We start from the raw sequence: 26003 nt of genomic DNA, 5'->3' as shown, positions 1-26003 counted from the left end.
TATTCTAAACAAAGAACGCATTTCTAATCAATACCTCGAAAAAAACTTCTTTTGTCTATACAATGCTAACCAAATATCAAACATAAATATATTGTACAATTATATTAAGGTTTTCGTGTGTTAGAACTTATATTAAGGTTTATCATTAAAAAAAATTAAAATTATGAAAAGTTCCACACAACTTGATCCGTTGCTAGACTTTAAAACAACTTTGCATGCATAATCAATCGTAATGTTTTATGGCCTTCTATCAAACCGATATAGACAACCAAATACATGCCAAAAAAAAGCATTTTGCATTTGAGAAAAACTCACCATTGACAATTTCAACTCCTTAGTGATTACATTGTATTACTCGATAACTTGTTTATTTGATTTCCTATATATAATATGATAAGATCTGTAAGCTACATCATATGATAAGATTGGTAGGCAGATTGATTAATTTCATTTATACAGGTAAGGTTATGTGGTTTTCTAATATTTATCGAATTTCCTTCTGAATTGATATGAACATTATTACCTATTAAGGGTATAATCTGGTGATTCCACAGGTAATTTGTCAGTTGGCAAGCATTTGATTACTTGTTAGCTTTCGATTAAAAAGATGGTGTACATATAGTATGTTGAGCGAAAAGCATCGTTCTTCTTTTCAGATAATTAAAATTATGTGGATAAAGCAAGTGCTTAAGTTAATTACTAGCACATTATTAATTAATTTGCATCTGTCGGTAATATAATTTCAACAATATCAATTAACATATATATTAGCAAGAAGATGTTTTTATGACTTCAAATTCAAGAGTTAATTTCTTGTCACAACTATAATAAACAAGTAAACGACTTAAGTTTTTTTTCTTAGTAATAACTTATTATGATTTAAATGTGTACGACTTAATCATTTCCAAGACCAGTACTATAAATATATTATTTAGCAAGACCTAATTAAACCTTTTTTTTTTTTTTTTTTATGAATAACCAACAAATAGAATTGCCACATACTCCATAAAAAGTGAATTATTGGCGAAAAGTCATTATCCTGCTGATCAATCCAGTAGGATGAAGCGCGTTTTTAGACGCCTAGATTACTTCATATCCCATAAAAACTCATTAACATGTTCATCTATAAATGCAATAACAAATTATTGATAAAACTTGTTGTTTTAAGGATCAAACTCTGGTCTAAAAATATAATTTCTTCATAGCATTAGCCTTCCTACCAAATTAAACTAAATCCAATCTACAAGATTTTAACCTAATACATATTAAATCACCTTCAATCCTTCATTATTGCTATTTTTGTTTTATAATAGAAGGTATTATTCGGCGAAAGAAAATGCCAGCCACTAGTTTACCATGAGAATAAAAAAAGAATTAATAATTGCATGAGACAAAGGAAGTGAGGAACATCAGAACATGAATATCAATATTCCATAGGCGTGTACGATCCGCGTACGATGTTAACCAGACATTTATTATTTATATATATTTGCAATTTCAATCTTTTAATAAGAAGTTAATTAATAATACAGTATGTAATTTGCTACAAAACAAAATGTTAGATATAATAATCCAAAAAACAAACTAATTGTGTAACCACCATTAACATCCACGAAATTCATGTAATTGATCCCGACGTACCACAAATAATATAGTAGAACGTTATATTAAAATTCATAATCCATTAAGGATTTATGAGTAGAGTTTGTCACACATATTTAGAAAAGGAAAAGTATCTCGAAAGATATCAAACGTATTGGTCTATTATATATGCAACTTTTAAATGTTACTATTTTATGGATTCAGTATACGTGTTGTTCATATAGGTTTTTACATTGAATCCATAAAATAATAACTTTTTACACATAATAAACCCATATAAAATACAATACACATGCACTATAGACTTTCCATCATATATACTAAAATACATTATGAGGTACTTACCCTTAGAAATGTTTGATGGGCAGCTACAATTCTTGTAAAAGACATTTAATTAAATTTCAATACATGAAACATAATTAAAGATAAAATAGTCAATAATAAACTATAATATTTTATGAAGAAAAGTGATATATAAATTTGATACTCATGCTCACTAGTCATTATTAATATACCATAAGTTAACATTACGCTTAAGTCGAAAACAACTATTTTGATGCGTCGATATCCCTTGCTTCAACTAAATTATTAATATTTAACTCTCAATTAAGCTACCATCTTTATATTCGCAAATGTAACTGTTATCAACATTCCATGACAACTTTTTATATTTTTAAATATCCAATTAATTACCCATAATAGTAAGAGAGAAGCATAAATTTGGCATAACATAAATTTTTTTAAAAACTATATTATATTTTATCATATTTGCAATTGATCCTAAAATTACAAAATAAAATTATATAATCAGATTTAACAAGCAAGCGAATAAGGTTTCATCATGTTATTTTAAAAAGATGTATATATAACCACAAACTAGAGAAGTGATATATCTACAACTACTTTTAGCCATCCACAATAATACATTCACGGTACAATTATATACAATATTGTAAAATATACACAATTGTTGTAAATGACTAAAAAGTGATGTATGTATATCATTTCTTCAAAAATTAAGAAGGATATTAAGGTTTTGACATTGAGCATTCCACTTGGTTCAATATTTATTTTTGCATTAATTATACTCATATCCATATAATACAATGGTTATGATGTTAAACAATTTTTGAGATATTTTCACATGCTTTTAATTTAGAAAAGTAAGAGTAATTCTTAACTTTATGGTGGTTAGCTAATTAAATTAAGGAAAATAATTAATCTTTTTAATTTATTAGTCTAAAAATTCTTTTAATTCAATTTATTAGTCTAAAAATTCTTTTAATTCATATGAAATTATTTTTATAACTATGAACTAAATAAAATCCACATTTTTAGTTTTTATTGATATAAGAAAATGAATAGATAAATGGAAGTCTATCCACAACATTATTTTATTACAACAAAAAAATGTTGTCATTATGCTGTTTTCCTATATTAACCACTTTGGTGTATACTCCCATTTCATTCCATTATTTATTCTACAAAAAAAAAACTTAAATTATATTTTCTAGTATTTTCCGTCAAAAATATACAAAGCCACAGAGGCAGCAGCTCACAAAGGCTGCTCTAATTGCACATCAACCTGGACTCTGTTACGGTGGTTAATCCTCCGTATTCTTCTAAATTTTTCGCCGGAGCTATTTCTCCGACCACCACTACTTTTTCAACCTCCGGCAATCATTTTTTCACCTTTTCATCCCCTCTATCTCTACTTTCACAGCTGCCCGTTGATTATGGCTAATATTTTATACTAATTCATTTTTGAAAATTTATTATTCCATTTTCATTTCATTTAGTAAATTTAAATATTAAATCACCAAATTTGAATTTTTTTTTTTTTTTTTTTGTGGGTTTTAAGAAAAATTGAACCTTTTTTGTTTCTGGTATATTAAAGATATATATAATTCTTTTCAGAAAAATAATGCCTATGAAGATTCTTTGTTGCTTTACTTCATTGGCTGGAAGGAATGATAAAATACAGGTGAGATTTCACTTTTCATAATCTTCAATTTAAACTCTTATTAGTATGCTTAATGATTATAATTATAATTATAATTTGATAGTTAGAATAATAGTAATTAATATAAGGAATTAGTACATGTTATTTGCTTACTAATTTGTTGAATATGTAAATATAGATATAGTCATATAGAAATTTTTATTTGTGTTTCCTATACTAAAGAATTTGATATCAAATATGATATTTTTTTTGATATGATTCATAATTAATTTGATTTTAAAATGTTCTATTAAAATATTACTATAATATAAAATTGGTTAATTTTTATTTGTGTGTGACAACTTACAACAAACAAGACATAGACAAGTAGCAATATTATAAATTGTATCTATAGTATTTGCAATTAAAAAAAAAAAAGTTGAATCTATATTATAGCTAAGTATTGTAGTTTGACTAAACAAGTCAAAGGGATAATAATTTTGACTTGCTATGCTTTTTTCTGTTTTTCATAGGAAGAAAAAGATAATAAGATTATGCAAGTGAGATTACAACAGTTAGGAAAACATATAGATAAAAATGACTCGAAATCGAAGTCAACGTTCGGTGTAAATGTACCATTCTCATTGCCTAAAAATCCAACCTGCAATGTCAAGGTGGTCAGTCATGAAACTTCGGTGGAACCCCGAGTTGAAAGAGAAGAAGAAGAAGAAGAAGAGGTAGCATATGAAGGCGAGGATGAACACGAAAATGATATGAATTCCAAAGTTGACTCCCTAGTTCCTATAGGTGATATCCATATTCAAGAACGTGTCGAATATAACAATTTAGATCTTGTTGAGAGTCCAAACGATAATTTAGATATAGAGATAAACAATGATGGTCATTTAAGTGATCCGGGAGTTTCAAAAAAACCAGTTTTAGGTTCTCCAAAGCTAAAACGGACTTGTTCTAATTTAGAAACGAAAAGGTTCATTATAAAAGAGAAAATCGTTCCTTGTGAATCTTTTGAAGATTTGCAAAAGTTAGCTGATGGATGTATGAGTCCTGTTTCTATGACAAGTAATTGTAGTGCTGATAAAGTGATGCTAAGAAAATGTTCTTCGAGTCAAATACTGCCATCAAAAAGCAGAAGATTATGGTGGAAACTGTTCTTGTGGAGTCATAGGAATTTACACGAACCTGTTAAAGGGATTCATAATAAGCTTATGATGATTAATCAACAAGGAGGGTATTCTTCAGATACTCTTGAACCAAACCAAAGACTCGATAAGTCAAAGTCAAAGTTACGGAAACTGGAAAATGCTAACAATGGAGATAAGAGATGGGATTCATTTCATCAGGGTTCTGCTTTCTGGCCGCAAAATCAATGGATGGCGTTTCCTACGCGATCACCGTCAGCATCATCACCATTGACAAGAGTAGATGAATGGGTGCAAGATATCCCAACAGAACATGTTTTCACAATTGGTAATGAAGATAGTGAAATTACCTTTTCACCCTCTTCTGATAATGGTAGATCGCCAGCCAGAATTCGTGATGTCCCTGAGGAGGTTGCATATGCTAACAGGGTGATACAATCATTGAATTCTTCTTCAACTGTTGCTTACATTTCTGGCATAGGATTAAAGGTTATTCCCGTAATTTCGGGCTTTACAAGTCTCCGATCAGTCAACTTATCTGGAAACTCAATAGGTTTGTTATTAATCGTTATCCAACTAATATTGTTTAACCTTTTTCTGCAAATATAACTAACTCATGCAGTTCTATCATCTTTTTGTAGTGCAAATAACATCAGGGTCGCTTCCAAAGAGCCTTCACATTCTTGATTTATCAAGAAATAAAATCGGTGCTATTGGAGGCCTTAGAGAGCTCACTCGTTTGCGGATTCTTGACCTTAGCTACAACCGGATTTCACGAATTGGGCAGGGTAAGAAACTCCACTAACCTTCGAGTAAATTTATCTTTGAATCTAAGATAAAAGTCTGAACTAGTTTCCAAAGTGCTTTGATACTTTACTGCATCATTGAGTGTATTTTTTCTACCAATTCATAATGCAAACATTGGATTGTAAAGGTAGCAGGATGGGCAGGTCAGGTAACGGGTCAAAACGACTGGGTAGAAAGTAGAAACAGTTCTTTTTTAATGTGCGTCTGTGCGCTATAAACACTTGTTTGGTCTACTATTAACCGAACCATAAGGTAATCCACAATTGGTTGATAATGTCACAAATTAGCCTACTTCATAAAACAAAAGAATCTTGGTGCACCAAGATAGCCGTTACACTCCTTCCTTATTCCATTCTTGTTATGTATTATTTAAAAAGCCAAATGTTGTAGCTTCCAAACTTGTACTTACTATGTACATTGTGGTACACTTTTAACACAAATGCTTTCCTGTTTGTGTGAAAATATGTACCTTTTGATGTAGTTAAGCATTTTCATCAATAACTGTATGCATCCACATCAATCATTACCATCAAAAGTGGTTTGTTTGACCTTCGGAGTTGTAATATGTATATTTTCAGGGTTATCCAATTGTACCCTCATTAAGGAGCTTTACCTTGCTGGAAACAAGATTAGCAATGTTGAGGGACTACACAGGCTGCTGAAATTAACAATTTTGGACTTGAGTTTCAACAAAATTACAACATCAAAGGCACTTGGGCAATTAGTAGCCAACTACAACTCTTTGCAAGCTTTAAACTTATTGGGCAATCCAATTCAAAACAACATAAACGACGATCAGTTGAGAAAAACACTTTGTGGGCTTCTACCAAATCTTGCGTATTTGAATAAACAGCCTGTAAATCCACAAAAGGCTAGAGAAGTTGCTAAAGAAGCCGTTACAAAAGCTGCACTTGGAAGTGGTAACCTAAGTGCTCGTAGAAGAGCTGCAAAGAGGGTTGGGAGTGGTGGATCAACTTCTTTTAGTAGGCATCGAGGTAGCAGTGGTAGTGGTAGCAGTGGTCAGAAAGGACGACATGGGGTGAAACCTAAAGCACATCACCGATCTATAAAGTAGTCCGGGTTGGGTCATACATTGGTCATCATGGTTATTTGTCTGATATTGATCTAGTTTGGATTGTGAAATATAGAATATCATTGTTATGTTGATATTTGTAATTCAGGGAGTGAAGAAAGAAGTTTCTTCTATTTTCCACCATGTATACACTATATTCATGTTTTACTTCATGGTTTTTCTTTGATTTTCTTGAAATATATTCCTGTTTGGTTGAATGCATATGAAACGATGAAAATGCGCAAACTGCAACAGGGTGTAACTTTCAGTCCGTGGGAGCTACAGGGGCCTACCAGATCATTAGCTTGTGCGTAGTGTTTGAAGTTTTGTATACCTCTGAATCATTGGATATTTGACTGTATGCATAATCATTAAATTGAAAGTAAATTTTATATTAAAAAAACGAAAAAAATAAATAAATGCTCCTGCCCGGGATCGAACCGGAGACCTTTTGCGTGTAAAGCAAACGTGATAACCACTACACCACAGAAGCTATATGTTTATGTCTTAAACTGAAATTTATAAGATTAAGTCTATATGGCTATGTGTATTACGACAAGATATATGTTTAATGTTCAAGAGTTATTCCGATGCCTTCACTCTTCTTCTTTTTTTGTACCAAATTAACATCTCACATTATTAAATAACTTCTATGTTTTTTCTTTTCGGTTTCATCTTATATATACATATTAACACACACATAGGTAAGTGCACCTTTGTAATTTGGCTAGTAAGTTTATATTATAATAAAGGATTGCTCACATCTTGATTTCATCTAATCATTTTGATCTACTTTCAGGTTACTGATGCTCCGGAAATCCATTCTAATGGGTTCCACATCAAGTTTGACATACGCGAGGGTCAAATTGGCTTTGTTTTGCCAACTATTGTTCCGCCTTGTGATCTTAAGTTATTCAGCAAGTTGGTATCTGTGGATAACGATCCAACGGATGAGAAACAATGGAATACATGCATTGTGCTTCCTTTCAGATCAAAAAAGCCTGATTCCTTTTCTGTAGAGAATCTCATGTCTATGTTCTTGCATCTCCATCCATCCCTGTTGCTATTCCTTCACCGTCTTGAATGCATCAAGTTCAAAAATCTTGTAAATGATTCACTGATTGTTATGAGGAAGGAAGTTCTTGGAGACGGTATTGTTAATGTTTATCTCGGGAAAGAGAAAAAGACGTGGTTTATCAAATCCCACAAACTACAAGCCAGTCATATTCGTCATGATGTCAAATCAACTGAAATGTCAATGGCAGTGATGTTGGAAGATCTAAGCAATGGAAACTACATCCCGAAGCTTGACCACCAACCAGTTTTTGCTTTTCTTCCTTTACGTAATTATGGTCTAAAATTTATAATACAAGCGGATTTTGTTCTTCCTTCATCACGAGAGGAAGTTGGAGATTGTCCCTGGAACCGCTGGTTGCGTTCAGAGTTCCCAAGTTTGTTCGTTAGTGCTGAGTTGTCATTTTGTAGCATTCCCTGTTTTAAGGAGGATCCAGCGAAGGGAATTTCAGTCTTTATGAGCTTTGTTCCTCTTGGAGGGGAAGTGCAGGGTTTTTTTTCTTGCCTTCCACGTTTGATTATTTCTAAGTTGAAGGCTTCTAAGTGTCTACTTCTCGAAGGGAATGACAATGAGTGGGTGCTTCCATGTAAAGTTCTACGAAACTGGACAGAACAAATTCGTTCATTGCTGCCTGATAGTTTTATAAAAGAGCATCTTGGTGTTGGGTACTTGAATAAAGATACTATTTTAACGGATTCTCTGGCACGGGCTTTACGCATTGAGGAATGTGGACCCAAAACTCTTCTTCAAGTAATGACATCTTTATGTCGGGCTGGTTCTCTAAAATCAATGGGCCTCACTTGGCTATCCTCTTGGCTAAATGTCCTGTATTTAATGTTGGTTCATGAAACCCAGACTGATGTCATAAGTTCCCTTAGCCAATTACAGTTTATTCCTCTTTTGGATGGTACATATGCATCAGTTAATAAAGGTGCAATTTGGTTGCATACTGATGAGAATGGTCTTGAAGCTTTTGGGATGTTGTACTCGAAACTTCGGATTGTTGATCCCGCACTTCTAAAAAGTTCTCCAATTGAAAATATAACACACATGCTTTACAGAGTCAGGGTTCAGCAATTATCGGCACATGAAATTTTAAAAGTGCAAATCCTACCTCATATTTCTGTGAAAGAATTTATGGCGGGAAGTATGGAATTGATGACCGAGTACCTTTCGTTTATAATGTTTCACCTTGAATCATCTTGCCTCGAGTGTCAGGCAGAGAAGGAGCACATTCTCTCAGAGTTACGGGAGAAAGCCTTTATTTGTACGAATGACGGATATAAACGAATTGCTGATGTGCCGATTCATTTCTGTAAAGAATTCGAGAATCCAATTGATATGAGAAAGTTGGTTTCTGGCACTGACATGCAATCGTTTGAGATTGATATCAGCTATCTAAAACACCCGGTCTGCAAACTCTTGCCTGAAGGACATTTGAAATGGAGAAAATTCTTGCTTGAATTAGGAGTCACTGATTTTGTAAAATTAGTGAGATCTGAAATGTATGGTACTGGCATATCTCGTAGCACCATTACTATGTTAGATGATGATTCTATATATTCGAAATCCGATGTCAAGAATTGGGACTCTCAAGAGTTAATAAATTTGCTGTCGCATGTTTCCTCGTATGGTGATAGGGAAAAAAGTAAGTACCTCTTAGAGGTACTTGATACACTACGGGATGATTATTTTAGCGATAAGCCATTTAAAGCTACGGTCATAAGAATCCTAAATAGTGTTCAGTGGTTGGCTTCTAGTATGGATGATCAATTTCACTTTCCTAAAGATTTGTTCTATGACTGTGAAAGGGTGCGGGCGGTTCTTGGTGACACTACACCGTATGCTATTCGAAGGGTTAGTGATTTTAGTTTTTCTTTCTTTCTTTTTTTTATTTGCTCACAAGTATATGACTTGATGTTCCTGGTAATGGTTATTGTCAAATAGGTTAACAGTGTGAAGTTATTATATGATATCGGCTTCAAGCATACGGTCACTCTTGATGATGCTTTATATGCTCTTAAAGTCTGGAGAACATCTGAGAAACTTTTCAAGACCAGGTATTTCCTTTATTATTTGTTTTATGCAAGATCATTTCTTTAGGTTTTCTATGTTGTCTTTTAGTTTTTTCTTGTTTTTTGCATGCTTGTTAACCGTTTATGACTTTTGTCTATCAGTATATCTCAAATGTCCAATTTCTACACATATATATGGAGTGTGATGGGCGTCTCAAAGCCGGAGTTCATTGAAAATTTGCATTCTCAAGCCTTCATATTTGTCCCTTACTCTTTGGGTTCTATGCATGAAGTGGTATCAGGTGTATTCTTGTCTCCTAATGAAGTATATTGGCATGATTCTACTGGTTCAATGGAACAAACTAAGATGACCCAATCTCAGTATGACCAACATCTGACCCATCATCAGTTCACCAAACTGTTATGCAATGTTTATCCTAGCCTCCATTATTTCTTTGTGAAAGAGTTGGGAGTTGCTGAGAATCCTCCTCTTCTTATCTACCTTCAGTCATTGCTACAGCTATCAACTTTTCGTTTGCCATCACCGGAAGCTAAAACAGTGAGTACAGTCAAGTAATCATACTTGCTTTATTCTATAGGTGGAAAAATGGGCTGGTCGAGTTTCATGTTAAAACAGTTTTTGGGTCAAAAAGCAGTAAACTTTTAGTTTTTGTCAAAACTTGGTTTACAAGTTTATGAATAATTATTATATTAATTTGACTACAACTAAAATATTATTAGTACTAGTTGAATATAATGTCTAAGACTTTCAGTTTTCCATTCTTTTCCAGTTTCTATTTTAGCTAAGTTAGCTTATGTCTCCTCATATGTTAGGTTTTTCGAGTTTTCCAAAAATGGATTGATGGAATGGAATCAGGGGTTCTCAGTTCTGATGATATTGACTACTTGAAGAAGAGCATGGAGGAAAAGGAAATGAAGATTCTTGCAACTGTACAAGATAAATGGGTTTCCTTGCATCGATCGTTTGGTCTTGTATGTTGGTGTGATGATGAGCAGCTAAGAATGGAATTTAAGAACTTAAACGATATTAATATTTTATTTTGGGGGGAGCTTAGTACCGAAGAAGAACAGATGCTTCATGGCAAGGTTTCAGTTTTTTTCCGTAGACTTGGAATCCCTTCTCTTTCTGAGGTACTCTCTCTCTCTCTCTCTCTCTCTCTCTCTCTCTCTCTCTCTCTCGCACACACACACACACACATCTTCACACCAACGTTGTGCATACTGACAACTGGGGTGTTCAATATATGGGTTGTGTTTAAAAGTGTCTCTGAGTATCAAGCCAAACCGATATCCTATCATTCATAATTTGGATTTTAACTTAAATTGAGAGGCAATTAATATTTGAAGCTGAGAAGAACATACAGAGACAACTTGGACTTGGACGACTTGTAATATGGGACAAATAGTGGAATTCGGATATTTGGTCTACAACCGACCACACAGAATAGGAATTATTTTTTTCTGCTCAGTTCGATTACAAAGAAATTTTGATTTGTTTGGGTTGGGGTTGGTTTTCAGTTTAGGTTGAAACATTCTCTAACCTTTAAAACCCATATCGATAAACATCGGAAACTCATAAACCTGATTAATGTTTAACACATAAATTAATATAATATTTAATTGTTACTCAAATATCTAAAATTCTTTCAATGAAAACATATTAAGGAGAACTTAGGTACGAACATAAATATCTCTACTGGTTTTAGTGGTTCTACTTCCTATTCTTTATGACCAATGAAAAATGTGTTTGTGCCGCTAGTGACTGCATGGACAATGGTATTTAGAAATTGAAAGTACATCATATCATCCGTGTAACATAATTCTCTTTCTGAAGGTTGTGACCCGTGAAGCAAGGTACCATGGACCAACGAATAGCAATTATAAAACATCATTGGTGAATTGGTCTCTCCCGTATGCTCAGCGCTACATTTATAGCATCCATCCAGTTGAATATTCGGGACTCAAGCTGTCTGGATTTGAAAACATAAATTCTCTTCGAGTGGTTGTGGTGGAGCAATTGTTCTTCAAGAATGTCATAAAGAGATTAGGAGTTGAATCGGATAAGCTAGATGAATGCAGTTGTCTTATACAAGATAATATATTGTATGCAAGCCATAAATCTGATTCCCACTCTCTTTTTATGGAGCTTTCTCGTCTTCTAGTTTCTGGAATTCTTAAATTGCATTTGGCAAACTTCCTTCATATGATAACAACTATGGCAGAATCAGGTTTCGCCGAGGAGAAAATGGAGTTCTTCATTACAAATAGCCAAAAACTACCCCAGCTTCCAGTTGAAGAATCACAGTGGTCTCTGCTGTCCATGTCAATGCCAATAGATGCCAAGGATACACCAGCAACTAATTCTGGGTTTTCATTGGATGATTTGAATGCTCCAAGTTTTACAGTTATGGAGTCCGGAAAAATCTGGCCACCTGTTCATTGGAAACCTGCACAGGCTTTGAATGTGCTCAAACAAGACAGAATGTTACAAAGCAATTAATTGAAGGTGAAGGTGCGAGGATCATCCAAGAAAGCCATGCCTTAACAACACCCTCAATGATATTGGAAGAAGATGAAACTTTAATAGACCAATCAGATTCTGGAATATATAGGGATTCAATCGATATAAATTTTGATTTTTCTGCCATTACAAAATATAATGGGCTGAAAGCTAGTTCTTCTGATTCAGTCGAGAGAGATCAGATGGTGGGAGAACTTGTGGTCTACAAATCTGCAAAAAATGGTGAGAGAAAGGTGAATGAGGTTAAAAAATCTGTGAGTTCATCCGATTTAATGCACATAGATCAGGTAGAATGTGGCACGGTCACCCCACAACAGGTTGGGAGGGCTGGAGAATTTGTTGCTTTCAAATACCTTTCAGCAAAACTTATTGATAAGTCCGTGATATGGGTCAACGAGAATGAAGAATCCGGATTGCCATATGATATTGTTGTTGAAGGAAAAGATGATAGGAAGGAATATATAGAAGTTAAAGCAACTTCATTTGCAAGGAAGGATTGGTTCTTTATAAGTGTGAACGAGTGGCAGCTTGCGATTGAGAAAGGTGAATTATTTAGTATTGCGTTTGTTGTTTTAATAGCAGGGAAACCGGCTCAGATATCCTTTTATAAAGATCCAGTAAAATTATGTCGGTCGGGGCGCCTTCAGTTGTCTATTCGATCATCCAAGTAACTAAAAAATTTGCATCAATATTGTAAATTTCTTTTTCCTTTGTACAGTTAATGTTTGAATTTGAAACAACAAAGTGAAATATTATTTTTTGTATAGATGCCATTAGGCATTAATAATGTAAATTTCTTGTATCAAAGCCAACAAAGTGAAAAAAAATTTCATTTGATTCCTAAGATGTGCAAATTGTACTAAAGCTGATCACCAACGTCATGCATTCAGGTAGTCTGTAATCGTTATATATCATGTGTTATTTTGGTATTATACTGTTATCAATGAGATAGTCTGCATTATTCAAAGAAAAGAAAAAGAAAGAAAAAAAATCTTAAATCGACTTCGGACTTTGGAATTTGTGGCTGCCTTTTTGTGTTCACTTTAGAATGTAATCACATAAAAACACGCAGTTATTTTCCCGGTGTTAGATTCTTGGTCAAATATTTTATAAACTTTTCCAAGAAAAAATCTACTGAGTAATAAACTTTTTAGGATACATGTGGTGTTAGTAAATAGTAATGAACGAGATTCAGGAGTCGTGTATCTGCAAAATCATTGTATTAATCTGCATATATAAACAAAAATTAATTGTTTGACTGTGTTTATGTTCCAAACTTTATTAAAAACCACAAGTAGCGAAAACAAAAGATTTAAATAATGCTCCTGCCCGGGATCGAACCGGAGACCTTTTGCGTGTAAAGCAAACGTGATAACCACTACACCACAGAAGCTATTTGTATTAATTCTTGGATTAACATTTAATTAAATAAGTGGAACAGCTAGCAGAGTAAAAATGGAAAGTCACGAATGAAATACCCGATTTAATATTGGAGAAAGGTTAAGTAAAGCATGGAGTACCTATCTTAGTAAAATAGGGGGATTATGTAAAATTCAGGGGGTTTTATGTAAAATTCAGAGGGTTATGTATGTTTATTAAATTCAAAGGTTTAATCTACAACATTTTTTAATGTGACAGTATTTAAATTTAGGTAAAGTCTGCAGCACGGATCATTTTCTCTTTAATATATTCTCATTTCGATAATTGGTTAATTAAATAGTATTTTAAAAAGTGGGCGCTCAAATGTTTTTTCAATAAATAAATAATTACTTGGACTTGAATAAAATTTTAAGATGCTAGTTAAAGGAGTGATTACGGTTTATAAAGAGTATCACACATTCACACATGGTACCAAAAAAAGTTTAAATTTTGGTGTTGAATCCTCACCGGAATTGATCCCCAACACCCCACCTTCAACAACGGCTTTTTTTTTCGTGAAAAGTATGTCATTAAAAAAAAGGTTCTATATACATATATTTTATACATGGACTTCAATCACACAATCCATACAACATTCATACATTTACAACACATTATTCATTTTCATATACATACATAACATTTTACATAAAAATATACAACACAAGTAAATATGGATCCAATAAAAGTATGCTTGAAGTCTTGAACCCAACCAATCAAATGCAAAAACCATGGTTCGTCTTAAACCCAAACCCAACCCAACCCAAAACGTAACCCAAACACCATTTCGTCTTTTTATTAACGAAGCCTAAGTTTTACCAATCCGACTTTTCACAATATCTGAACCAAAAGGCTTTTTACCATACGAAGCTTCGCATTAAGGAAAAGAAAATTGAAGCTAGGATTGCTAGAGACCAAGAGATGGCGAGTTTGGTTCAAGAACAAAAACATCAAATGATGGAGCAAGAAAAAGACAAGATTCGGAGTTTATCTTGACATCTCGCCATCAATGTTGGGTCGAAAACGTGAAATCACCTAACGTTGAAGATTAGACTTCGACTCTTAGAAGTTAGGACGATGAGTATTTGTTCTATTTTACAGTATTAGTTGTATATTTTTTTTAGTAATTGTTATTGTATTTTGTATTAGTATTAAATAGTTATCGAAATATTTAAGTTGAAAAAATAAAAAGAAAAAAAACCTTAATAAAATGATAGAGCATGGCAGATTTTGTAACAACCATACATTATCTCACCGAAGATATGTTTTATGCAAATTTTGTTACAGCCATACATTATCTCACCAAAGATATATACTTAATTCCAACAAGATACGAGGCAAATTTTGTAACTTCATACATAAAAATTTCCTGTGTTAGTACAGTGGTTATACTATAGTCAAATAGTTTCGTATAATATGTATGTAATGTACAAATAGTTTGGTACATATGAAGGTAGCGTGGTAGAATAAAAACAAATATTTTGCTGCTGACTTCAACAATTCAAAAGCAACACCAACTGCGGTTAATTGGGGGTGCACGCTTCTTAGTTGCGTCTTGTCTTGTAGGTATATCATGCACAATATCATATTTTTAAGTTTCTGCCTCTCTTAAATGTACATAGTGGGTTGTATGTTGTTGGCTTATTTGGATTCTCCTAATTAAGCCTCTTTTTTTCAGACTACTCCTACCCAGTACACATTTACAATTTGATCACCATATAACTAATACCCACGACAAATGGCCACAAATACCGCTACAAATGCTCTTTGGTGAGAATTAACATTCTAAGTGCATAACTTGTTGAGCACATCAAATGAGCAATCTATGTGAAAGAAATTTCTATTTTAGTAATTGAGTCAATGGTTGGTAAGTCATGAATTGACATAGACTTAAGTTCAAAAGTTTGATGCGTCTGGAATCTGTGCGGCAGTTCAGGATCTTATACTATAGGTAGACGTCGAGAATATGGTCAAGAACATGAACAAAACGCAATATTTCCTTCATCACCCAAGCCTTCGTATACATTTCACATTAGCGCTAACTTCTGCTTATTTCTATAACCATCTTGATAATTTAATTCATCGTATGCTTTCTATAGTTTATAATGACACAAGCAAGAAAAAGTGTAAAAATCTCCCACCTATAAATCGTCATGTACTTACATTGGTCCCGCGTTTGCCTTACAGCTCCCACGGGAATTGCTTTTGGTCCTTCTGCAGTTTACAGCTGAACCCTCTTTCTCTTTGTATAGTAAAATGTTCACTCTTATACGTAAATGTTCCAAGATCAAGAAACTGGTTTCTTCATGACGGGTTTGATTTTCTCTTTATCAATGGTTTTTGGCAGACAAGGAGTTTTTCATCACTGTTGCTCTCAATGTCTACAACTCGTGCTTCCCATTTTAATCTTGCAGTAATTGTTCTTGTTGTTTCGATTAGAGAAGCCGTGTCGCGTAGTATCACCCAACCCTGAATTCATACTCATAGAAAGTTAGAACGGAAATGAATTTCTAACTTTAATAAGTTACTTTCATGTTTCAGAAAATTACAAATTCTATTTTATTGCAAACATTAAAGTCAATCACATTAAATAGAAGATTTTTCTTCAACCACGTCCCATCTTCGGTAGATAGGTTTAGTAATTTAGGCATATCCTAAATCTTTGGCAGACCTACTCCAACCAGCAGTAAAGGACTCATTGTCGCTATGGATTATATTTCTGCAAAGCTCGTTCATGATGATCATTTGCTAAAACATAGTAGATGTGGTAATCGGGAAGGTGGGATAACATGTCAAACCATGTACTATTTGGTTCGAGTATGGGGAGTTAACCCAGAAACGCAATTTTATTTATTTATTTTCCAAATCAACTAGAGTGTCAATATGATTATCAAAGTCATATTAAGAAAATAAGAATAAGAATATTGGTTCTTTGAGAAAAACTGATTTAGGAGGTTTCATAGATTAAAAGTACACTTCAGAGTTTAAACACCTTTCAACACATGACCAGTTTCTTTGTAAGCTAAATTTGTATTGCATTATAAATGCTTGACCCGTTGATATTGAAATCCATTCAGAAATAAATGGGAGTTCTGGCCCGGGAAATTTTTATTGTGTTCCTATCCTGCAAGTACATTCTGGCCCGAGAGGTTAATGTGACCCAACTTTAGTAGTTTGGTAAAATAATCTAGGTGAAAGTGACAACACTGATAAAAACATTAATTCATGCAATGTGGTTACATATGCATCAATTAGCCACTTCATTTATAAACTTTGAACTGTAAATATAATCAAAAGATACCTCAGGGCGGAGTATGCGGTCTATTTCAAAGAACACATCCAGCATGCTGCAACGACGCTGTTTTGCAGTTTCAAGTGATAGAAGGCCTTCTGCATGCACCAAATCATAAGTCCTAGGATACGTGGGGAATGGTTCACACCTACAAGTTTCAGTAGCATACTCAAGTAAGCATTATGCATATAAATGGTAAAAAAAGAAGGGCCGGTAGGTTGGCTAATGGGTTCTCCCAGAACAGGTGGTTTTTGAATGCGACAAGATCAGTCTGGTCTAATTAATATATTTACTTAAGAGGTTGTAAGCATTAAAATACACTTTGGATGACTATGACCTGTTTCATTTGTAACTATGTTATTAAGTTTACCCATTGGAGATATAATATAACCAAATCAACCATTTCCAGGTATATGGGTTGATCTGTCACTTGTAACAATGAGAAGACAAGCTTAAAGGCTTTAAACAACAAACAAGTAATTTTCAAATTCTTGCACTTAAGAGATGAAAGCAATAGAATATACCAATCATGCAGCACCCCAAGAAATCCTCGGTCTAGAATAAGTGGAAGATGGTTGGGCCCACTGGTGGGAACCACATTCATGACCCATACAGATTTCCCAGCTTCCAGTAAGGCAGAAGTAAAACCACCAAAATGGGCATTCATGTCCAAAACATTTCTGACCATGTTATAAGGTGGGACTGGATCCTCAATACCAGGTCTCTTTGGATGATCTGAGAATATGAGTGGAGACAGTAAAGACCAATAGTTTCTGACTGCTGATTTCCAGTTAAGATCATCTTCGACAAGATCATCAGAAAATACACCTGATAAGAACCGTAGGAAAATAAGGGTCATTTTTATAATCTTGGAGTAACAAAGTAACTTGTAATAGATAATGCAGTAAAATTTAAAGCTAATAGCATAAAAAGGTAACCAACGTATTTTAGACCAGAAAAGACCATTAAAGTATCAAAAGATTTGATTCAAGGTAACCAACTTTCAAAGACTTCAAATTATGGTAATTTGACATGGTTAGCCGTCAAAATGATGAAGGCATCATTTGATCATGTTGATTCTTTTGTGAGCCTGAATAATCTTTGAGGGGTTTTCTGGTCTAATAAAAGTATATCACCCAAAACAAAAACCAGATGAAAATTGGTTACCTTTTTATAAAATTAGCTCTAAATTTTATATAACATGACTCAAAATTACATTTTTCATCCCAACCAAAGAAAATAATTACCATGAACAGCAAGTTCCTTGGAGTTCAATCTGTCTCTAGAAGGCCATGTTGGTCTTTTCTCAATTGAAATCCACCGGCGACTATGAGTTCCTCCAATGCATGCTTCAAGCGGATGATAATATGGGGATTCAATGTCATGGCCTACTTTGCAGAGAGGAGGACCAGATCCTTGAATCCTGCCATTCGAAGTACTTCATAATTAGATAAAGATCACCCGCGAGTCTTTGGTCCTATTATTGTGGTCAGTTCATATTTTCATTTTTTGTAAATCATATCCGTGGCATATTCAAGATAATGGAACAGGTATACACTGTTATAGAATTTGTTTCAAGGAATGAACTAAAATAACAACTTTAAATCTAATTTTAACACTACAAAAAATCAGAAAGTCAGGTGCACTCATCCATATCCAATTTCCCACATGGGCACAGCTCTGAGTTCCATTTAATAAAGTATTTGAGGATATTAAGATGTGAATCTCCTTCCATTTACTTCGTCCAAGAAGAAATAATGGCAGGACCCGTAAGTGGTACCAATAAATGGATAGGCTAGTGGCATACTATCAGTTTAGGGGGGCAACATGGGTGGGTTGGTCAGTTGGGTAGGGTGATTTTTGTGCAGGCCCAAAACACTTTATGTCCGATAATTACAGATTTTCTTTAGATTACTAGTGTCATAAATGATACAAAAATTATATTAGTTCAATAGTTTTTTTAAGAAAAGGATAATAAAAGAAAAGAGTGGGTCGAGCTTCAATATTAAAAACCTATCATTCAAGGTGAAGCCGCTTTTAGTACTTACTGCTTAGCCAGAAACTAAGATACTAGCCCAATCGTAAATTGACGTTTTCTCAAATATAACTATTGAGATGGTTTGATGCATTAACAATATCCTTGGGTAAATTACCACCCCTTTAACCAGGGTTCTGGTTAGCTAGTACATTTATCTTACCTCTTACAAATAAAACATAACCTGAATCGGCACACTCATCAGTAAATGGGCTGAAATTGCCAACTCTATTACCAATGAAAGTGAAAAATGGTAAACTAAATTCAAAAGGGAATTTATGAGTCTTTTGTATGGATGTAGTCTTACCTTGAAGCATAAAAATCTTTATTACTAGGCTTCTTCCACACAACTGTTTTGTCTTGTTGTGACAACATATCCCAGCAGAGATCTTTAGCAAAATTACGCACAAAATCCCATTTTTTCAAGTTATCCTTCTTTTTAACAGAAGCTGGTGTGTTAGCAAATGGTGAGGTCCAAACAAAGTATCCTCCGGGCCTAAGAACTCGATCAACCTCAATTAAATGCATACCCTCTGTGGCAAATGACAAAAAAAAAATGTCATTTACTAAATTATATGCAAAGAAGCCAAAACACGAAAGTGACTTTTTTGTCATACAGATGAAAATTGTTTGTATGCATCATGCCCAAATTTATTGCAATTGTAACTATATAACAATGAAACTTTAACTTCATATATATTGGTCTTTGGCGCATACTACTTTTGAGAATTTATCAAAATTTGATAAGTCATTGTTTGACAAAGACCCTATTTCAAATGTTTTGTTAAGGCCATAGAACCAATGTTTCCACCCATATAATTAAGGGGTGTCTACATGTCTTTCTAGAGTAATTAACAACATTTAAAGAATCAAATCATATTAAGGATAAAGACATAATGTAGAAACTTCTACTATTATCTGGATATTAGTTTTCTTAAAGCAATTTTTAACTTACTTCTTTAATTCCAACTATTTTCATACAAAATATACTAAAAACCATGGTTGTAAAACTCCCCCGAGTCGGCCGAGAACCCAAAATAAACTCCTGACTCCCCACCTTGCCGAGTCGAGTCCGAGTCACAAGTTCTCTTACCTCGATACACACAAAATGATGATGAAACGTGATTCTATCAACTAATTATACGTTTAACTTTCAAGTTTTGAATTATTATCTTACCGTTTTTAAACAATTATGTTAAAATTTGAAGTTTTGAAGATATTTTTAAAGTTCTATTACATAAAATTTCAAAAATACTTATGTTTATATGTAAAATTCCAATCCAAGTCGAGTCCGAGTCTCCAAAAACTCCCGACTCCACCCCTCGCCGAGTCGAGTCACGAGTTCTCCGACCTTGCTAAAAACCATAATCATCATAATCAATGTTAAGCTAAGGTAACAAAAAAGAAAAGTTTCCGCTTCTGTTAGTAATCTAAATTATCTTGTCAATATCTAAAGAAGTCACTGTTTGTTCATACATTGTCCATTCTGGTTTGCATGTGATTTTTTCATTTATCCTCCAATCACACAAACAGGACCACATTTTCATTTATCCTCCATTTTCATTCTCCTCACATCACATATGTTACCTATTAGATTTCAAGTGTTAAACGACAAACAATCTGGTCCTAAAGTTAATTGTCAAAAGTGGTACCTTTAAGACTCCAGTCAATCCCATCCCAGGCACTATGTACCATGTCAAAGGAAAGTGACGGAAATGGCAATTTCTTTGAAGTAAAAGAACCAACCATTGCTGGTAAACCTCTTTCAAGAGTTATCTCAACTTGACTTCCTGAAGACTCGTAATTCGCTATACACATAGTCAAAAGTTGTTTCTGATAGAAATGTGCTCCTAAGCTACCAAAACCACAGCCTATATCCAATACCGTTCTCACCTGCATTAAAAACATTGATTTATGTAAGCAAACTAATCACAACCTCAACATAAAACAGAAAAACAAAATACCCTTTTAATATACCAGCCATATATATCATAACTTGTCATACATAACATGAGTGTAAAAACCGTAAGATTCATTGCGAGAAGGTGGCATTTTTTTACTTACTCCAGCTTGTACAAGGTAAGAATCATTTCTTAAACCAATCATTTCGGCGATCTGATGTGAATAGTCTTCAATACTATCATCAACCATAGAAGCAGAAAAACTAAATGAAATCTGGTCATCATCTAATAACATCATCCTGCAGCCACATGCACACATCAATTAAATAACACAAAATAAATCTTTATCATATCTTCATTCATTTAACTCAGAAAGAGCTTTGAACACACCTCCTTGTCAAAGTTCCAGACGAAAGCACCTCCTTTGCGTTTATTTTAACATTATCAATCCAAATAACATCTTTTCCAGTAGGCCATCTATGGGGAATTTTGTATCCTGAAGGAGCAAAAACTAAACAATTCTGCTTCGACGTGGGCCCACAATGGCGGTCTAGATCTTGACCTTCACTGAAACCTAGTTCAAGATTTTCAGTTATATTGAAGCAGGGTACGTAATTTTCAAACTCAACAGAACAGAATTCCGATTCTTTTGTTTTGGAAGCACCAAGTGAGAGTTCTCCAATATCCCACAAATCCGACACAAGCTGTTCTTGAAGCCGTCTATACCCACGAAACGTGTTGCCTCTAGAAGCAGTTGTGAACGTTAATGTCCACCATAACGACCCAGTGAGTGCAAGAATTACAATCACAAACAAACTTAGCTTAAGCAAAAATAAAGTCAGCTTATATCTATTACGTTTAGTTACAGGGCTGTATGAATCATGAACACTAAACCCGTTCTCAGAAACACTTTGTTTTGATGGTGAACTAATTAAATCCCAAAACTTAAACGGATTCCACGAAGATAAATGATCAGGGGATAATCTATTTTTCTCAAAATCTTCTTTTTCTGGTTTCACTTTCCTCTGAGAATCATCCAAGAAATCTTGAATATTCCCCGAAAGCCTACCCCCACCCGAAAAACCGCGATGGAGTGGCCGTGACATTCTCCTACATTTAAAAACCACACAAGAATGTGATAGAAAGTTATAAACTTTACATATTACAAAACCCCTAAATGGCTAAATTTCACAAGATTCAATAATCTATTACTAACAAATTAAACTAAAAATGTCATATAAGTAAGTCAGTATAAGATCTATTTTTATATATATTTAGTCAACTAGATCCCTCAAAATAAAAAAAACCCACTAAAATAAAAGTATACCCATGAAACATAGCTACTAGTACTTCAGTACAAACACAAAATTCAATATCTTGAAGGTGATCACCAAACCCCCATATATATACATATATATGATATGATAAATAATAAAAATATATCTACCATAAATATAACATACATGGGTGACAAAATCATTAAAAGCATACACAAAGAAACAAAGAAAAACTAAAAATAGGCAGAAATATTGTTTACCTTAATTAGATACAAGAAATTCAAGAAAAGCCCAGAAATTCAGCAAGAAAATATGCAAGCTTCCATTTTTATATAATTATCTTGTAAACCCAATTATGTGCAGGGATTTTTATGAAGAATAAACTAAAACTAAATAATAAATAATAAATAAGTGAGTTGAGAATAGAGCTAATAATCACGAGAATGGTTGCTCGTGAATATATATGCTACTAGTAAAAGTACTAACATTTTTTGAACTACTATATACTACTAGAATGGAAAGATATATAAAAAAAACAAAAATATATTGTATTAGAGATAGAAAAGATTCATATATATAGATATAGATAAATAGATATAGATATAGATGGTATATACTATGAGATGTATATTTGTATGTATATGGACTTATGAAGTTATGGACACATATATACATACACACTCTGAAACACGCAATGGAGAGTGACAGATTATTTATTTATCATTTGTGAATTGTGATGGATAGATATAAATTAATATAAATTTTAAATGTGGAATAAAATTTATTCCATTTTCTCTTTCACATACAAAAATACACGTACATTCATTAAGACTCATAATGAAGAGGTGTTTAGAGTTGACTTAAGATGTAATTCTAGTTCTTAGTTTATTACTACGAGAAGGGTACGGGGTGGGTACGGGGCAGGACAGCAACGACGGGTGATTGTGATGATAAGAATGTAGTTATTAATGCAAAGGTAGTTAACGTAAAAACATAATATAGTTAATGAAAATAAACACTCATAAAATAAATATTATGATATAATATTTACTTACAAAGTGAAAAACAAACTTATTAGGGTATTTCAGGTATAACAATACTCATTTAATATAAAAACTATAATTTAATGATAAAAATAATATTTCAAAGGCTGGATGTTTAATGGAGAAAAAAAATTTTTACTTTATAAAATATTATAGATTTTACAAGCTATAAGTTAATTAATACGAATCACCTAATGATACTATGACTCTAAAGTTAATGTTTCAAGAAAAATGGTGGGTGGTGTGGTGTGTGGTTTTCCTCCCATGTGGCGTTTTAGAGGTATTGGATGGTAGCATTCTGACCTGAAAAACTTCTAGCTACCCAACGATCGTTCAAAAAAAACCTCCTACCTACCCAACGATCGTTAAAAAAATAATAATAAATGTTTAAGTTTTTATTTAAGTCTGAATAAATTAAATTATAATGGTTAATTAGTTAGTTTTCAGTTTTTTTCATCAATTGTTTTACGAAGTTTTTTCCATAGTATCGGGTTTGAGTTTTTGGTTTCTAATCTCAAGGTATTTTCCATGAATAGAGGGTTGGAGGTCTAACAAATCGTTAGTTAAAATTGCTTCCAACACGTTTAAATCGAAACTAACTTTATAAAAAAAAAATGTAAGAAAAATAAGTCGTATGATATTTTATAATTAAAGATCGATGGAGCGATGTATAAACTTCTAGAAACGATTCTTGTTAAAGGCTTGTATTTTATTGTTATGTAATGCTATTTTATCCGTATTTCATTTGAAAAAAATATATTTTTTAATATTATTTTTGGTTCCCACAACTTTTGGCCCCCTTTGTGACTTTTTTCGGTCGCTCCGTGACTACTCTCAAAATGTGTCAACGCTTAGATGGACATTATGTTGGCTTGAATAAAAGTAGCAATTGTTTTAACTCAAATAAAACTATAAAATAAAATAAAATTTACTCCCACCATCCCATATTAAGTGTCACAGTTTAATCTTTTGAGTTTTTTCTTTCAAATTTTAACCGTAAATATTTTTGTTTGTGTTATGTTGAACTTATTATAAAGTAAGTATAAGTAACTGCTCAGTGCCGCCTTCTGCGGGTTTTGAGCTCCAATACCTCGACGGTGTATGAGGGAGGTTAAGATGTAAACAGACCTTACCACTGATCCAACTATGCTGCTTTATGTTGAACTTATTATAAGATATATGAATTTATTGAGTTTCAAATGTACTTTTTATTGATATAATTTTTATTAACTAATATATAACATAAACAAAAAGTCAAAGATATTTACGTTTAAAATCAAAAGAAAAATACTTAACCATTAAAATAGAAAAATTAAAATTGGACGGATGAAGTATTGAATAAAAGAAACTTACGAATTCATTAATTTGAGTAATGAGAGCTTATATTAGACAAAAATAATAGTCAAGGCTTATATTTTATGTAACCTTAATTTAATGAAAGTTAATATATTACTGTTAAATATTAATTTAATATAATAATGTACTTTATAATATACTCGTAGTAACATAAGGAATTTTAATGGAAAATGGGATCTGGTGCATATATCGAGTGAAGAATTGGATTTACCTCGAACCACCGTCCCTCATCGTCACTATGTCGATCTGCCGCCGGAATTACCGGCACATATATACATTTTTTAAATATTATATTCATGTATGTATTATGAATATATAAATGCAGGCATCGATGTATGAACATATATGATAATGATTGGGGTAAATATGAGATATTGTATATTTGTATGTGCGTTCTCAAATATTTATGTACTTTTTGTTTAATCAATGTTCCAAACAGATATTGGAAACCATTGATTCTTCTCCTTTTTGAGTTTACTATTTCCTATACCTATTTCTGTTAAAAGAGTAATTGAAATCTTTTAACTTACTTCAATGTGTATTTATTAGCAAGCGTGTTAATTAGTACACCAAAATTTATTATTCACCCAAAGCAACGAAATTCTTTTTCTTTTAAGAAAAGGAAAATGAAGTAAACCATAGTTATATTCGTTGATATATAATAGATAGTAAAGACATACGACGTGATATTGATAGTTATCAATAATTGTTAAAAGACAAACGTGAGATTGATAGTTACTAGGGAAATAATCTAGTCTTAAATTTATTTATTTTTAATTTTCTAACACCTTAATAGTAGTCTAGTACATGAAATGACAATTTTATTTTTACGGTTTTAAAACTATCATGAATAGTTTTTTAAAGGGCATTTTCTCTTTAAAAAATTGTTTAGCCGTTTAGGAACACCCCGGAATGCTCCCTAAATGCCCCTCCCGACTATAAAAATGTCTTGCTCTTTTCATTTTAAACACCTTTGCCTTTTTTTTTTTCTCTAAAATTTCCACTTATCAAACTTGTGAGTGTGAGGGACATTCAGAGAGGCCTCGACTTCGTGTAGCCTAAAAAAAATGGTATCATGGTCACATGCATGATACGTCATAGAATATTTATTTTCGAAATTTGGGATAGCGAGGTCCTACCAAAGCCGTGTTTACTCATTCTCTTGTATGTTACTTTCATTTTTAAAATTGGAATTTTCTAATGATTTCCATTTTTGCAACAGATATTTCTACAGTCGAAAATACCTTTAGTCAGATATAGTGGAGAAGGTTAAATTATTTGATAATAAAATGAGTGATTGCTTTATTAGGAAAATTCGATTTGGTAAAAATCATATATAATTAACTTTTTTATAGTAAAATCATACATTGACTGTTTGATTAGGGAAAAGTTATTGGTAAAAATCATATAAATTTAACATTTTGAATAAATAATTATATTAGAAGTTATGTCATTATAGAAACTA

At 32.9% G+C, this 26003-nt stretch overlaps 2 protein-coding genes, 2 non-coding genes and 1 pseudogene across 5 annotated transcripts; 2 read left to right on the top strand and 3 right to left on the bottom strand.

The window, feature by feature from the left end:
* Window positions 1–3442: 3442 nt before the first annotated feature.
* Window positions 3443–6781, top strand: LOC122578846. 2 transcript variants are annotated; one of them, XM_043750894.1, is made up of 4 exons: window positions 3443–3586; window positions 4078–5257; window positions 5346–5492; window positions 6090–6781. In XM_043750894.1, the coding sequence occupies exons 1-4, from the start codon at window positions 3527–3529 to the stop codon at window positions 6584–6586; spliced, it is 1884 nt and encodes a 627-aa protein (XP_043606829.1). In that variant the 5' UTR covers window positions 3443–3526; the 3' UTR covers window positions 6587–6781. The 2 variants fall into 2 exon arrangements, with proteins under 2 accessions (XP_043606829.1, XP_043606830.1); XM_043750895.1 differs by having other exon boundaries at window positions 3446–3586; window positions 4219–5257.
* A 33-nt stretch (window positions 6782–6814) lies between these two features.
* Window positions 6815–13027, top strand: LOC122610524 (annotated as a pseudogene).
* TRNAV-UAC lies at window positions 7004–7076 on the bottom strand. The gene has a single exon. It is a non-coding gene; the product is annotated as a tRNA-Val (tRNA).
* Window positions 13028–13535: 508 nt separating the features above from the next.
* On the bottom strand, window positions 13536–13608 carry TRNAV-UAC. Its single transcript has one exon. It is a non-coding gene; the product is annotated as a tRNA-Val (tRNA).
* A 2005-nt stretch (window positions 13609–15613) lies between these two features.
* Window positions 15614–22621, bottom strand: LOC122610037 (probable pectin methyltransferase QUA2). The gene is made up of 9 exons (XM_043783014.1): window positions 22400–22621; window positions 21253–21972; window positions 21026–21161; window positions 20614–20854; window positions 19269–19494; window positions 18174–18349; window positions 17451–17754; window positions 16936–17074; window positions 15614–16103 (listed from the first exon to the last, which is right to left on the bottom strand). The coding sequence occupies exons 2-9, from the start codon at window positions 21966–21968 to the stop codon at window positions 15939–15941; spliced, it is 2103 nt and encodes a 700-aa protein (XP_043638949.1). The 5' UTR covers window positions 21969–21972; window positions 22400–22621; the 3' UTR covers window positions 15614–15938.
* Between the last annotated feature and the right edge of the window lie 3382 nt (window positions 22622–26003).

The sequence above is a fragment of the Erigeron canadensis genome, chromosome 8 (genome assembly GCF_010389155.1).
Source record: "Erigeron canadensis isolate Cc75 chromosome 8, C_canadensis_v1, whole genome shotgun sequence".
NCBI lineage: Eukaryota > Viridiplantae > Streptophyta > Magnoliopsida > Asterales > Asteraceae > Erigeron > Erigeron canadensis.
The sequence above is the reverse complement of the archived record's forward strand: the minus strand, read 5'-3'. Positions and strand labels throughout refer to the sequence as shown.